The following is a 16,154-nucleotide window of genomic DNA, read 5'->3' as shown; positions in this document are numbered from 1 at the left end:
GTTAGCGGGAAAATGGACTTTTCGCGGTGGTTTTAATTTCTCAGTAGCACCATACACTGTAGTCCCTTACTGTTATGGAAAAATGTTCGTGGCGGTTTTAATTTGCGGTGAAGCGGCCGCCACGAAAACCGCGAACATTAATCCACCGCAAAAGTTTCTGCATTTACAGTACATTTGTATGTATTGGCCCAGATCACAAGACAATTATTTTCCAATGCTTGCAGGTAAAAAATGGGTCAGATCAATTTTGATGCTTTTGTTCTAAATTATTCATGTCAGATTTTGTGAGGTTCAGTATAAGGAAAGAAGATGAGCAATGGAGGTCTGTTACGGATTGGTCTCTTGGGTCTGTCCATTATGTCATTGGATATAGGTTTTCTCTTCATGAAACAATGGTAACTACCTTTTACAATAAAATTCATTGTGGTAAACTCTATCTTTGTAAAACCAGACATGTACTTAAAAGAATAGTTCAATACATGTATATTGCTAGCTGCTAATTCAACTGTAAAAAAATAGGTGTTTTGTTTCTGAGGTTTGTTTACATTCTTGTTTAAAATGCATTTTCAACCAGTGCAGCATACAAATAATTGTGGTTCTGAAAACAGGCCATGTAGTGTGATGAGGTAGGTTTGTCTGAATCATTTGGAAGATCAATTCTTCATGTGCCATTTTACTAGATACCTGACTGGCACCAGTGGCTTATACACATTGATAACAGAGGTAAATCTATTATGCTAAATTCAGATTACATGCATCTTACTTGCACTCAAAAAATATAAAGCTATCCTTATATCGGTTCCTAGATTGGATTTGAAGGCATTTTAAGTCAAACCAAGACGCTGCTTAGTGTTGTCCAATCGAGTATGCAGGACTTCTGTTCAAAGATTTCCTATTGAGGTATCAGGTGGCTTTCTGTGCTGCCTACCCTAATGTCAAGCCTTCCCTCAGGCAAGACCCCATAGGTGATGTAACATTAATGGCCATACTTGGTCCTGCATGTCAATTTTTTCTTCGAAAAGCTTCCTGGGCCAGTCAATTCTAAGTAGATTGAATTTTTTAATATAAGGACAAAGTCTGGCACTACTATTCTATAGATAATTCAAATATTTCAAGGTGTTTGAAAACAACATGTGTCTAGAATGTAAACCCCATACTTGTTGACAAAAATTATAGTGTCATTTTGGTGCATGATATTAACGTTAAGTGCCTGGGTGATGATATAGTCATCATAGCTATGAGTGTTCTTATATCATAAACATCATGTACAGCATAGATACTAGTAAGTAGTTGGTGGGGATGGAATCTTTTGTAGGCAAACCCAGGGTATGGTCATTGAATGATGAGAAGATTAGTGTAAATGATGCCAGCGTTTGTCTGTAGTCATGTTGACAAGTGACTTCCAGTAGCATACAAGTTCTGTCTACCGTTGCAGCAGTGTATGTCAGGTTTGGGCGGGAAAATGTCGGATTTTAACTACTACCTTTATTTCCATAAAAAAGAGAAGCCTCTTGTAAGATTTTGTACAAATAGTTCTATGGACAGAAAGCGCTGGTATTGATACTGATTGTTTAAAACGCTACACTCGGGTTTGCGAATATACATATGTTTTTCTATTTATTACCCTAGCGTTACAAGAATTTTTGATTTGCTATTAAGTTATTAAGTGCGAATATGATTTTTCTCTGCGTACAAGGCTTATTAATTGTCAGAGACAACTTACAATACCCTTAGTGGTTGGTTGTGTTGTTTATAGGATGATGGCACATATAGAAACCTGTTGTGATGCACCCACTGTAAATATTCATGCACTACACAACTTTGAAGGCCGTGCACATCTCAATTTCCAGTCTGATTCCCCACAAGCTAGGCAACATCAACGCGATTTTCACGCTCGCAACCGGTTTGGGCCGGATCCTGGCGGAATATGCACCCGATAGGACGAAGGGGCGGCATTAGTAAGACAGGCGGGCAGTATGTAGAAGACAAGTGTGATGAGTACACGTATCTAACACACAGCCGGTAACATTATCGCTGAACTGTTGCGTCAGATTGTTGTATAACCGGGTGTAGTGTGCATGACGGCGTGACTGCGAGGCCCGGGGAAGGCGATTTCAGCACCAAGGGCAGGGACTAACCAGCGGTGATCGCGCGGGTTCGGTACGGTCAGTAATGCTGACGCCTTGACACTGAAGTAGTGTTTTGGTTGAGAATAAGAAGGAATCGGTCGGCACGGACGGATCGCTGTTTATGTAGGGGGCCGGCTGAGGGGTTTGATAAGGGAGCCACTCTCAGCTAGCGCGATCTCTTCAGCAGCTAGTCACTACTCCGGGAATAGACTCGTTCTCCACGCTTCTCTCGCGGGCGACTCGCGCATGACTGGATATGTGGTCAGTCAAGACTACAGGGCGTCTGGGGAGGCTTCATCAGATGCACTGTAAGTAACGTCACATTATTCTAATTATTGCATCTTCACATCACGGTTTTATATACTTAATTATTAGCTTACATTTTTAAGAAGTCTAATTAATTGTTGCAACCGATTACTTTGAGCCTAGGTCAACGAGAATTACCAATACCATGTGCTAGCACTGTTTACAGATATCGCAAATATAATCGCTTGTCTACCGAAAAAAAACTATGTTACTATTCATGCTCTACGACGTCCCTGTTACTGTATTAGTAAATATATGACTAGACTGGGTCTTTGTGTGGTTGATAACAGTGATGTATGTTCACAAGGCACATTCAACAATACAGTAGTGTCCTATCTTGAATACCGTGTGTTTGGTGATATGACACTACGGCTGTCCTGGGTAACGGCGTATTACAACAGGCAATCCTGGGTATTACACGAAATAAACATGACGTCATCTTTTAGCAGGTGTAACGTTTACAAGTTAGATGATTATTCAGAGAAAGTGAAATTTGCTATGCGCCACTTCGTGTATTTTTTTCTCTTTAAAACTTAAGCATTTCTCGCGTTGTTATTGCCTGTAGCTCACTGCTCAAACGATAAATACATAAACACACCATTACACTCTTAAACATAGAAATGACTCTAAATTCATGCTCGAAATTAAATAGTAGGAAAATAATAATTTCAGATAAATATCAGCATGAAATGCCTTTTGATAACTGCCTTTACGATGGCCTATCGAAAAAAACTGAAGAATGTTGACAGTTTTTAGCAAAAAATACACATTACTGCATTGTCTCTGGTAGATAAAGCTTAAAGGTTCGCGCAAAAACGTTAACACGTCATCTGAAATCTCCCGGTTGCTGCCCTGAATACTGAAAAGTCCAAAAGTGCAGCGTACAGTCATTCTGGACCGTCAACACCATTATGCATTACGTACATCCTGTAGGTATGCGTACGACCACAATATCAATTCACGTTTTCCTGTAGCGACAGCTCCCGTTAGATCTCGAATTTCCAATGGTCCCTAATTCAAAGACACACTGAGCAATGGTAGATCATGCTGATTTAAACGACTAGCATAAATTAAGAACATATACAGATTTATGTTTTGAGACTTGTGTTCGTCTTTTAAATAGCAACATACTGTTTTGTGAACATCGAAACACACGACAAGATTTCTGAAATGTATTTGTAGTCAGATATTTTACCAGCCAGTAGCAACAGCTAGTTATGCAGTCTTCGTATATGCGATTCCACATGACAAGAAAATTCGCACACTCATACATTTCCAAGCGCCAAACGCTTAAGCGCTACCTTTCAGGCATTGCTTTGATTGATGCCGACCTTTAGCGTTGACGACAGCTTCGTGAAGAATTCTTTCCTCTGGGAGGATCTAATGATGCACATTTGACAAACAGATCTGTCTATTTTCATGACATGTTCAACACACAAGTAATCATAGAGGCAACAGAAGATAGCCCCTTTGGAATGTTTTCACCTTACCCCAAAAAAGTTGTCTTCGTTTGATGTTCAACGATAACAAAATATTGTGTCGTCTTATGCGTGGTTTGTGTGTTGCAATCAAGTGTGTAAGACTCGTTGATTCTCTCCATAGTTTAATAATACCAAACTACAATTTGCAGCATTTACATGTCTCTTGTGCTATCATATATCATTTGCCAACCTTCAAGTCAGGCAATATTTTGAATTTAGTGTCTCATTAAAAAGGTTTAGAAAACTGCACTTAGTGTCTTGATAACAGCTCTTCCTCTGTGCGTTAGTGCGGGAAAATTATGAGACAGAACCGTCATCAAAAAATGTGTGGACGCCATTGCAACGCCTCCCTTCAGAGTTTCCTAATAAGTTGGGTCCCATTCTTCATTGTATTAGAGCTCGAGGTACTTATCTGTCCGGTAATGTAGCTTTTAAAATTAAGTTGTTGGAGACACTTTCAAAACATTTCATGTACATTACCTCCCATGTGACTGGACAACTTCTTGTGGGTGTACCTCGTGTGATACTTTTAGTTCCCACCAAGTTTTTGATCTTGTATATCTGGTCTGAATGATACTTTATTGTAACTTACGATTTGTATTCTTATGCACATGTACCTACAATTGTTGTAATAGAATGCTTTCTATGACTTCAGTTTTTGGGAGGTGCCTGTCGACTAATGCAGCCCGGCGCAAGCTGCTACCCGATCATTACGACTACGATCGACCAATCGTAAAGACAGAAATCCCGGGACCACGCTCAAAGGTGCGCCATGAAAGGAACTTTCTGGCAGTGAACGATCATCTAGATTATAGACACGGTCGATCAGCTCATCAATCTAACTGTATGTCCCATCAGGCTAGCAGAGCTAGATAACGGAAAGACTATTATCTTGGTAATGGGTTAGAGAATCCATGTTAAAGATTAACGCTTTGGAGAAACATAAATAGAAACTGAAATGGGGTGAAGGAACATTGCCATTCACTGAATAAAAACGTTAGAATTGACTGACATCGATCATATAGATAATCAACAAAACGCATGAAGTAACGGTAATGTTTTTATTGAATTCACTGAGCCTTACGCGGATCTAAAGTTTGCCTCCGTGTTGTCTTATCTGTAGGCATTGCTGATGCACTTGGACAAGATACAGGTTTGTTCAAACTTTAACCGTCAATAGACAGAGACTGACTTATGCATTAGTAACATCTGTTGCCATACCATCGCATCAACAATCCTATGTGAGCGTAAGATTGCTAACAAAGAAAACAGTGTACGGCTCCTTGCAGAGGCTGTTGTGCAACTGTATTAAATACTCGAATCGACAAAAGCATTGCCTATAAACACAATATTGTACACCTAGATGTAAATGAATACTTTCAAAAGTATATACTATCCATTTGTTTGCATGTTTTTCCTACAAAGAATACCGAAGCTGTGCAGTTCTTCTGTGACTATGAGCGCAGCAGAGGAAACTGGTTGATGGACGCAGACGGCAATAGATTGCTGGACATCTACACACAGATCTCGTCTCTGCCATTGGGTAAGTGAGAAATCTTCAGTTTTAAGCACGTAGGGTGGGTCGTTTGCAAGCGTTGGAAGGCCCATTGCACGAAGTCGAAATTGTATCTAGCAGGATTTCTCATGTGAGTATTGCAGCTCCAAATGATAGTTGCCAGGTTTTTGGTGAAAAGCAAAACGTGTTTTAGATTAAATGCACTTTTGTTTTTCCATAGGTTACAACCACCCAGCACTGGTGAATGCTCTACGCGACGTAAACAATCTTGTGAGTATGCATGGCACGTATGTATACATATCTAATTATATAAGCTGGAAGTAGCATTCTAAAATGGTCTCTCTTTAAAAATATGTAATGCACTGTAGTTATTCACAGCAACATGCAGCGACTATAGTACAATGCTAAACTTTCCTCCAACACAAATGTATGCATGGATCAAATTTTCAACAATCACTGTCGCCTTCTTCAGGATCATTACCAATCACTTCAAAACGTAAACTCGCGAGAGTCATAGACACGTGGTCTTATCAACACGTGATCTTGAGAATACATGACGTCATCAATTGGTCAAACGTACCAAGAAGTTTATAACACGTAGCGACTGTTTGCTTTGTTACAGAGCACCTTTATAAACCGGCCATCGTTAGGAACCCTCCCACCGCTGGACTTTCCTGACAAGATGGGGAAAGTGCTGATGAGAGTAAGGTTTCTCTCCAGTTTTATTTATACATCATCTAGATCTTGGCTTAAGACAATCAGGCCATTACACTTACATTATTACGCGCAAATTTCAATTTCATGAAAAAAATCACCGGCAAAGCTTGATCATCGTATATTATTATATTTTCTATCGTTATATAACCAGTGTTCTAGTGAATAAAGGATATGTGCATTAATACTGATACAAGGATATAGACATGCATCTTATACTTTTAAAAGCAGATTTATATGGTGTTTCAAATGCCCATTCCCTTATCTTTATAGCTGTAGCCTGGTTATGATATTATTGAAGATTTGTGTCTGCATGCTTTCCACAGGTAGCACCACCAGGACTAAAGGAAGTACAGACCATGGCGTGCGGCACGTGTGCAAACGAGAACGCTTACAAAGCAGTCTTCATTTGGTATAGGGTAAATACATCCCGTCTAATATAAATGATTCCATCTTACAGCGTAACGTAATGTAGAGCAGTGTCTATGTCAGTATTTTGTTTTTCTTCAGGACTGTCAGTGTTATGTACTTTTTTTAGATTTTGAAACGTATAAATCGTTATGAAACAGTCGGGGATAATTCTATTCATGATTTCTTTTTTGGACAGACCAAGCAACGCGGTGGGAGCATGCCATCCAAAGAAGACTTGGAGTCATGTATGCGGGACATGGTAAGTTTAACTCACTAAGATATTGTTATTAACGTTACATCTCATTTGTCTCGAAACACAGTTATTTTTGTGCATTCTTTCGAATTCTAAACTCAAAGAAGCAAAAGTTCCCGATCGTATACATAGTTTGTAAAACTGACCAACTGCGTGTTTTCCAAACAGCCACCGGGTAGCCCCAAGCTCTCTATTCTGTCTTTCAAAGGAGGCTTTCACGGAAGAACCCTAGGTATGTTATAAGCAAGACAACGTTTCAATGACATACATCCTTTACGATAAACAAATCCGCTGTGCGTTACAAAAGACGAAATTATCAGACCTTACGATTTAGGCGGATATTTTGGTGTGAGATTTAATTCCAAGTTCAGATCATCACCTGGTCGAGCTAGTCGCTAGGATGTTCTTGACTCTTTCTCTCCATTCCTTCCGGTCCTCTAAAGCTCTACGTTTATCTTCTACTCACAGCATCCTCGCAAACTTTACAAATCGACCTGTCCATGCGTTCTGTCATGTATAGGAAATTTTTGACGTAGTTCTGGGCAGACACGTGTTTTCATCTAAATTTCGTTTTACGATTTTTGCCCAGTAACGTATAGTTTCAAGAGGTTTCCGACTTGTTTAGGCATGTGTACGTACCACAGGTTGCCTCGCCACGTCCCATTCCAAGCCGATACAGAAGGTTGACATCCCGTCCCTTGTGTGGCCGGTGGCGCCGTTCCCTCAGCTCAGGTACCCGCTGGAGCTGTACACGGAGGAGAACAGACGGGAGGAGGAGAGGTGCCTTGATGCAGTAAGCTTTTGTTTTCTATAGTGGGAGAAACAAAGGATATCTAGTCCGAGTAGTAGAGAATGATAGCATCATGTCTACTGACCATTGAGCTACATCTTGAGCACGTTAAAGAACCCATCACACCGTAAGAGTAGAGGTCCTTCCCGATGTGAGTGGTTCGAATACGTCTGTCCGGAGATGCAGCTTGTGCTGTTCAGTAAAGGCCTGGTCTGTTATGCCATAAGGCGGTATGCAAAACAAACAAAAGTCTCGGTAGGACAATGCCCTTTATGCCTTTTGTAGATTATTCAAATACTGTCCAAAATGGAAAATAAAGCAGCAAAAGTCATGCTTACGCTTAGGCATTTAAATATGTGTTTTGACAACAAATCAACGCTCTGTTTAACATGAGTGACATATTCCACTGCAGGTGTGGAAGATAATAGTGGAGTCTAAGACGACCGGCCAACCCGTGGCAGGGCTAGTGGTGGAGCCCATCCAGGCAGAGGGAGGTGATCATCACGCCTCCAACACCTTCTTCAGACAGCTGCAGAGGATAGCGAAAGACGTACGGATGCATTTATTCCTTGGAGATTTCTATTATTATTGTTGAAGACGTCAGAGGACTTTATCTTTTTCTGTATGTATCTTTGCATAATCTGTATAACCAACCTTTGGTATAACACACCAGCTTTGCGGCCACACCGCGTGGTAGCAGCTGCCAAACCTAAGCTTTAAACATCTAGCTGCAAGCGTTGCAATCTAGTTAGGATACTCCTAATGTACATGTACTTGGTGGCAACGCGTTCTACAATAGGTTAGGGAAAATACTCGTTTTTGATCACTTCGATAGTAGTTTGCTAATTCTGGTTACTGAAGGCACGAATATGTCTTGTTCTTTTCCTAGCAGGTATTAGATACTTAGTACATGTAGTTGTTTCGCCCAACAGTTTATTAGTCATTTTGTACATACAAATTTTTTCTCATGTCTACGAGCAACATCCCTAGATCTCAAAGTTTTCATTTTGGCGACACTAAGCACCTGTTTCTGCTATAATCATTGACCCTTGCATGTTCAACTGGTTGTTCTAGTTAGATGTACGTGTTTTAAATTGTTTCTGTCAGTTCATTCTAGTGACGCAGGAAAAGAGTGATGGATGTCACTCGAAACGTCCGGAAGAAAATCTCCGTTTTTATCCAGTTGTATAGAGTTGTACGTGTATTTGAAAATTCATTGACCTAATACAAACTCGTATACGATGATAAACCCCCAGAACGATGCAGCTATGATAGTGGACGAGGTTCAGACAGGAGTAGGCCTGACAGGCAGGATGTGGGCACACGAGCACTGGGGGCTGGAGGAACCGCCGGACTTCGTCACCTTCGCCAAGAAGATGCTGATCGGCGGATATTACTACAAGGAGGAGTTTCGGCCACAGGGGGTATGCATGGACCACCTTCTCTTTAAATCTACAAGTCCACAAATTTGTTAAACGTCTTAAACCATAACCTTATGGCTTGTCCTACATTGCTTGTACAGTACTTCAATTATAGATTTCACACATCACAAAATAGTTGAATCTGTTTTATGGAAATGTGCCACAGTTATATATGTGTACATATACGTGTAGGATTGGAACTCATAAGAATTGTCAACTTACCTTGAGAAAGATGCTTACAGCCGACATGCATCCGCAGTTGAGACCAGTAGATAACTGGTTGGTTGGTTAGTTGGTTGATTGATTGACATTCATTGTTTCACTTCAAATATTGAAACAGTGTCTTGGTACATCTTTACCGAAAGGGCATGGTGGTATTACAAAAAAGTTATCACCGAAATGCCAAGTTTTAAACTCTTTAGTAAAAAGTTGATTATCCCCATCATAACTGTCCTCCCCAGGGATACCGTATCATCAACACGTGGGTAGGCGACCCAGCCAAACTGGTACTCCTGGAGGCCGTCATCCGGGTGATAGAAGAGGACAGACTGTTAGACAACATGCGTGAGACTGGGGACGTTCTTATGGAGGGTCTTCGGACATTGGAGGTAGGGTTGTCGTCAGTATTATTATAGTTATAAACTCGCTCCCATTTCCAATCCGGGGCCCGGACAGGCAGCTTTCGGAAACGAAAAGTATAATATAAAAGACACCACCCTACACAAGACTTAAAGATAATAGTCGTTGGAATTGTTTGTGTATATTTTTACGTAATTTTGAAAATATATTTCTACGTAAAAAAATACATTTCTATTTTTCGATTCCACAAACAGCACTGCCGGGCACCGGCACCGATTTGGAAGTGTGCCGTTAGCTTAGTTGAATCATTTTTTCCTATGTTTTGAATCTCATATTTTGTATACATAGGTTTATTGAATCTATGATATTGTAGGCAAATAAGTGTGCATAGCATAGAGCTGACTGAATATCATCCCGACCTCCAATCAGAGTAAATACCCGGACATCTTGGACGGGACCCGTGGACAGGGCAGCTTCTGTGCGGTGGACTGTCCAACAGAAACAATCAGAAACAAGGTCATTCGGGCCCTCCGAAACAAAGGTAGGTTGACAAGGTTTTTTATATGGGTTCCAATCCTGCACTATGATATAACACATGTCGCACATTTTTAAATAACCAAATTAAGTCAAAGCTACCTATTTTGACCGCGGTGGACAGCAATAATTAGGCAGGCCCACGTCACTTCATAATCATCACGGGCGGTTGCCCAGACCAATTCCACTCTTCTCACTTGACAATGTCTCTAATTGCCCTGGCCTGCTAGACATATTCAATGCACTTTTCTGAAGCAACAGAAATGTCTATGTTGTACATGATTCAATGTTCCCAATGTCTGTAATACAAATATTACAAAGTACAATAGAAATTTCTCCCACCTAGCTCTCCGATTCCGAAAGTTACGGCGGTTTATCACTCGTAAAATTTCCCCACGAGCCAATTGTTTAGCACGAGGTCGTGCGTGTCAAAGATGTACATTTAGTCATGAAGATCCAACCAGTAGAACGGACATTTGTGTGTTTAACAGGAGTCCAGGCAGGCGGCTGTGGAGAGAGGACCATCAGGTGCCGACCTGCGCTCATCTTCCAGCCTCATCACGCCGAGATGTTCTTAGACATCTTCAACGACGTGTTATCTCAGGGGAACTTCCGATGAAAGGAGCGGGCCGGGATGGATGATTCTGCTGTAGATGATTCAGTGTCAACTTCTAGGAAGTCAGAACCACCTTTATCAGCTAGCTGTATGTAGCATAGCCCTAAATGCAGGGATTGGGTTTCTGAGATGAGATATAGCTGCAGCTGTGATGTAATTAGGCCTTGTTGATTTGATTATGTGGATGACATCCGCGAGTCCATCACTTTTCGGCCTTTTCCAAAAATAAAACAAAACGTTTTCAACTATACTGTAAACCGTACAGAGCAGCTCCAAAATGAGCACATGTATGTCGTGAACGCCGTATAATTAGAAAGTTAATTCCAAAGTTAAAGAAGATATAACAGAACAAACTTGAAATTCTAGTATATACAGTGTGTTTAGTCATTCGTTCAACCGTCCTGACAACTTAGATTTCGTAAAGAAGGCAACTTGGGGGGCCTCTGAATTTGACAAATGTGTAGGCATATTGTTTTTGCCAACGTTTTAGCACGCTAGCTTTTAATTCTAAAGGGGACGTCATCCATAAAATTTGCTTGCAGTAACCCGAAATTCCTTTTTTTTGAATTCTTTTAAAGAATCACATATCAAAAAGATGGCCTTCTAACTACAGTTGCGTCAACCTTCAATCATCAGCAAAGACATAACATGTGTACGTTCACTACGTCGGAAGAAAAAGTATCTACCAAACCATTAACTTGAATTGTTCGTACAACTTGTACACGTAAGTGCCATATTACTAATAGAATATAAAAGTATACCTGTATTGACGTATCAAAAATGAGACCGAAACACGGGGTTGCGAAGCATACCTGGACCATGTAATGTATACGTAGGAGATGTTTACGTATATACGTATATACTTTATATAACTGTGCCAACACTGAAAAGTATATATTGTACACTATGTGTACTACCAACCCACCTTGTTACTGTGCCCCTCACGATAACTTAATCAACCCTTATGTAAAATATGTAGCACTAGGAAGTGGTACAACTACTGTAACAATACTCGTCCAAGTTACAACCATTGAAGATCACGTAGTATGTAATATAATGATACGCAATGAGTATTCAATGGTATCCATCTACAGTACTTCATACCCATTTTATGCATACAATATATGTATAGACATGTATGTCTTACAATACAGACTTAGTATGATTGGGTAAAACCTCACTTCTACACAGAAATACACAAAATAACAATGATTGTGAAAAGGTCAATTTTTATTCAGATGACATTCAATCTTCACTCAAGCGTGAGGTGGAATTCAGATGCAGAGCTCATATCTCGGTTGTAACCGATTTAAAAGGTGTCACATAACCTCCATATAAGTACGTACAAGCACAGTAATCTGTACTGTTCTGTGATTAAAACGTCCACAGAGAGACAAACATAACTAGCATGGTTCTGTTCGCCGTAACACTTTTGACTCAGGTACATTAACAATACGGAATAACTTTGTAACAAAGTTAGTATCACACTTTGATTGACATTTTCTAAACCTAGTTACCAACAAAGGGCTACCTGCAAACTTTATAATTTCTGCATACATACCATAATCATTTTCTAAACTGAAAAGCTAGAATTACAATCAGAAGAGAAAAATAAGAATCTCTATCAATAAATTTTATGATTATCATAGTTAAGTTTCCACACTCTTCATAGAAGTTAATTTCAAATTCAACAAACACAAACACCATGCTATGTATACTGATAAAGAATTTTCACGCCTTACATACAACTAACCTGTTCTGCTTAGAAATGTCATTTCTGATCAAATTTCCAGCCAAATGTTCACTATATGATTTTTGTGCTCATTTAGCATCATATTGTACCCATTGCAGCCTGCATGTCCCATGTTAACTCGAAACTACCTCAATATACAATCCTTACCGCAGTAAAGCCTTGCCCATGCTAGCACTAACCAGTTCCCATGGTTTACCTATCCTCCCATGTAAACCTCTAACAACCTGTCATCGTAAAATTCGTGATGTGCTAGTTTTCGTTCTATACGTCGACAAAATGTAACATTGTATAGATAACTAAAATTAGTTCAAACAAACACACATTGAGTACAAATATGCTGCCCAATATCAATGTGCTAGTAAGCTTTCTGCAAATATACAATAAGGTCTAAAATTATGTCTCCATAAACAACCGTAAAAAGTATGCCAGTTGAAAGGAATCATCAAAGGTGCATTTTTGTAATGTAACGTTACATGAATTGCAGAAATGTTCAGTACGTACACCATGACGGAATGCAGATTCAAAAAACAAAAGTGTGGTAATGATTACATATCATGGTAACATCACCTCAATTACCTCAATCAGTGAAATATATACCCCTCATTATAAGTTACAATATGTGGAATGTCACTTACCACACATTTGTGAACGTTTAGTTAAACATAACATCTGGTACAGATGGGGGAGGGGGGCATGGTTCCAGTACAGAACAATTATATCCATCTTACCATGCCAATGACACCATACAGAAAATGGTGTTACTAGCACACATGTATATATATTACACCCTCGTTATTGTAATGCCTAGCCAGCATATAGAACATGGTGATACCTGGATACCTAATGGTTAACGTATACACTGAGCAGAATATCATACCTCGTGCTTTTATCCGAATTCTATCAATACTAGTTCAGTTTCCACCTTTCAGCCTACAGCAGCCACATAGAATAAACTTACCCGGGGTTACAGAGAAACATTGACATTTGCTTTTGTCCAATAGAATCACTATTGGGTAACGTTACAACTATATCCCTTTGTGAAATATAAAATAGAATTCTGCTGATCGATGAAGCATTCCCTGACCCAAACCCTAAACTACTTCCCCTTTTCCATGCTACTGTGTAATGTAAATGTTTGGCCCATCCTACCTTATTCATATCAACTGTGCTTCACCGAATTCCTTTCCTTTATTCCTTTCAAAAGGAATAAAGGAATTGTGCTTTGGATATCAACTGTGCTTCACCGAATGGCCATTGGAGTATCAATAGCTAATCCCTATGACAATGCCAAGTGCAATCACGCAAAGAGATGTGAACATGACTTTAACGATGGTGACCTTCGTGCTGAAGCAGTGCTCGGGTTTCTGTGCAGATTTTTTCGTCGCAGAGTAAGTGTTGTCTACAGCTAGCTTAGCGTGCCTGGCGGCCCCAGCCCAGCGGTGCGGACCCACCAGGCGGTAGTGCGTGGGGAAGGCCGGGCCGAAGTAGACCAGGTAGGCGAGGTAAGGGTCACGGAGGAGGAGCTGCCAGAAACTCGGCCTGACGCCCATCTCTTGAGCGATGTCCTCACAGTACGGTAGGGTACACACCTGCGGGGCAGAGGAATAAAGTTGTTAATAAAGATGTAGTGAGGTTCTATAAGCAAAGGAATATGAGAGTTACCACACAATAAACATGAGCAATAGATTACTAGTACAATGGATTGACGAAAAGGTAAAAAAAACACAACACCAAAAAGTGGTCGTAGACTTTTTAAAAAGAGTTTCACGTATGTCTCGGTAGGACACATTAATTATGGTTTAATCAAGGTTTTCATTACATTTGCCTATGGATTAGCTGTCTACGGCAAACATACCATATGGGACCAAAACCAATACCTCCTCGTGAATTAGTAAACTGTTCCATTGACCACGTCGATGTATGTTGACATTGACCATTTGACCTGGACTGTCTGATGCTAGTAGTAACCCTGGCACTACCTCAACTCTGACCTCTGCGGTGACGCCATCTTCCCATTCACTCACTTCCTGCCACTCTACTGACAGAGCGTATTCAAATAACTACGGACACACACCAACATAACAAACAGACACGCCCAAAACAAAGCCTTCATACATGGAGGAAATGTAAACATTTGGTAATTCATTGCAAAGATGACAAAGTATGGCTTACCATCAAAGAGACACGCCCAATCTTGCTTTTACACTTTTCTCTGTTGCTGCGAAGCCACTCTTGCATAGACTGTGGATCGGGGAGTTTACAACGCCCCTGTGGTAGGAAAACAAGAACGGACAAAAATGACGCAATGATTGCAGTTTATGCGGACTACAATACATCAAACACCATTAGATAAATGCTCTCACTAAACATTTGTGAAGGAATAAGTGTTTTTGTCGTATTGTACTTCAACAAACTGGGCTTATATATTGCCTCCAAAGACTTTTAAATCTTCTCAGGTGTAATTAGCTGAATAAAAAAAGTACGAATGATATGTAGAGCACTACCTCAATTGACAAAACTCTAGGATTCTTATGTTTAGGTAACTTGATGTATGGTAAATATTGATATGCAGTTTTGTAGTATATTTGTATGTACTCTTTTGTATAGTCTTCAAACTCTGACGCCTGATGATAGCCGGAACTAGTTGGGCAACCCTGTCTGTACATTAATCATACATTGTCATGTATGTCAGCTGAACAAATGAATGTATTAGTAGTAAATTGGCCATCTACTTAATATTTTCAGAAATCCATTGCAGCGAAAACAGGCCGAATCTGTTCCAGGTTGCCCTCTAGAGATATCTTCATTGGTTTGTGACTACTTGTCACGGACAACCATAAGAAAATCGGCGAACATATCAAAACAGTACCGCAGTGAAAGAACCCCGCAGTGCCGCACCGGTGGCCCAAGAAGTGCAGTGAGATGCGTTTCAGTATTGTGAAACAAAAGTTGTGTACTCACTGACAACACTAGTGCAGCCCATCTCGACTGGATCTCCAGTACGGGAAAGATGGGCCCTATGGTCCCCACACAGCCTATAACAGCCAGGCTGGAGTGGGGCAGGCGGGCGGGGAACATCATCTTGTACAGCTCCAGATCTCCCACATCGCCTGCAGAATATATGCTATGGTCAGGATAGGCAGGTACGGAATGTAGGGAACCGTTGTATTCTCATTAGTCTGTAGTCAGAGAAAAGTATTAACCGCCTGTCAAACCACATTGCATAGAGGGTATCTTAAGTCCTGCTGAGCTTATATATGTACAGACTGCACATACATTATCATAATGATGCCTGTATATTAGTCCCGTATTTGTACGGGTTTGGGGCATTCCTGACCTAAAATAAATGTGGCATACCGCAGCAAAGTGCACGGCGAATGAGGAAGTTAAATTCTACAGCGAATGCACAGAAGAGGTTTTACTGATCTGATGAAGCATTCAACTCAGGGAGGTTAAGGTATCTCGGTTGGCTAAATTGGCATTTTGACCTTCCACTGTTTTCTTATTAATAAATTAAGAAAGAATGGAGCCGTAACGAATGTTGATAGATGGGCATTAGAGAATTCTAAATCTGACATTATTTTGGCCGAATTGATGACGTCATCATTTTATTACCTCTGATATTATTTTTTTTTCTATGACAAAATACAG

General features: G+C 40.3%; 2 protein-coding genes across 3 annotated transcripts in view; one reads left to right on the top strand and one right to left on the bottom strand.

The window, feature by feature from the left end:
- The first annotated feature begins 1,767 nt into the window (after positions 1–1,767).
- LOC118429054 (4-aminobutyrate aminotransferase, mitochondrial-like) lies at positions 1,768–11,861 on the top strand. The gene is made up of 15 exons (XM_035839397.1): positions 1,768–2,437; positions 4,572–4,681; positions 5,040–5,069; positions 5,342–5,459; positions 5,653–5,702; positions 6,055–6,135; positions 6,473–6,565; positions 6,754–6,816; positions 6,979–7,042; positions 7,455–7,603; positions 8,013–8,150; positions 8,857–9,024; positions 9,483–9,629; positions 10,030–10,141; positions 10,626–11,861. Exons 1-15 carry the CDS (start codon positions 2,386–2,388, stop codon positions 10,751–10,753), a joined length of 1,503 nt encoding a protein of 500 aa, XP_035695290.1. The 5' UTR covers positions 1,768–2,385; the 3' UTR covers positions 10,754–11,861.
- A 101-nt stretch (positions 11,862–11,962) lies between these two features.
- LOC118429053 (dimethylaniline monooxygenase [N-oxide-forming] 2-like) overlaps positions 11,963–16,154 on the bottom strand; it is a 16,193-nt gene continuing 12,001 nt past the window's right edge. For both annotated transcript variants that reach the window (XM_035839396.1, XM_035839395.1), the window contains exons 8-10: positions 15,465–15,613; positions 14,676–14,771; positions 11,963–14,092 (exon numbers count right to left, since the gene is read on the bottom strand). In XM_035839396.1, the coding sequence (XP_035695289.1) occupies positions 13,766–14,092; positions 14,676–14,771; positions 15,465–15,613 (572 nt within the window). In that variant the 3' untranslated portion in view covers positions 11,963–13,765. The remainder of the gene's footprint in view (positions 14,093–14,675; positions 14,772–15,464; positions 15,614–16,154) is intronic.

The sequence above is a fragment of the Branchiostoma floridae genome, chromosome 13 (assembly GCF_000003815.2).
Source record: "Branchiostoma floridae strain S238N-H82 chromosome 13, Bfl_VNyyK, whole genome shotgun sequence".
In the NCBI taxonomy this organism is placed as follows: domain Eukaryota; kingdom Metazoa; phylum Chordata; class Leptocardii; order Amphioxiformes; family Branchiostomatidae; genus Branchiostoma; species Branchiostoma floridae.
The sequence above is the reverse complement of the archived record's forward strand: the minus strand, read 5'-3'. Positions and strand labels throughout refer to the sequence as shown.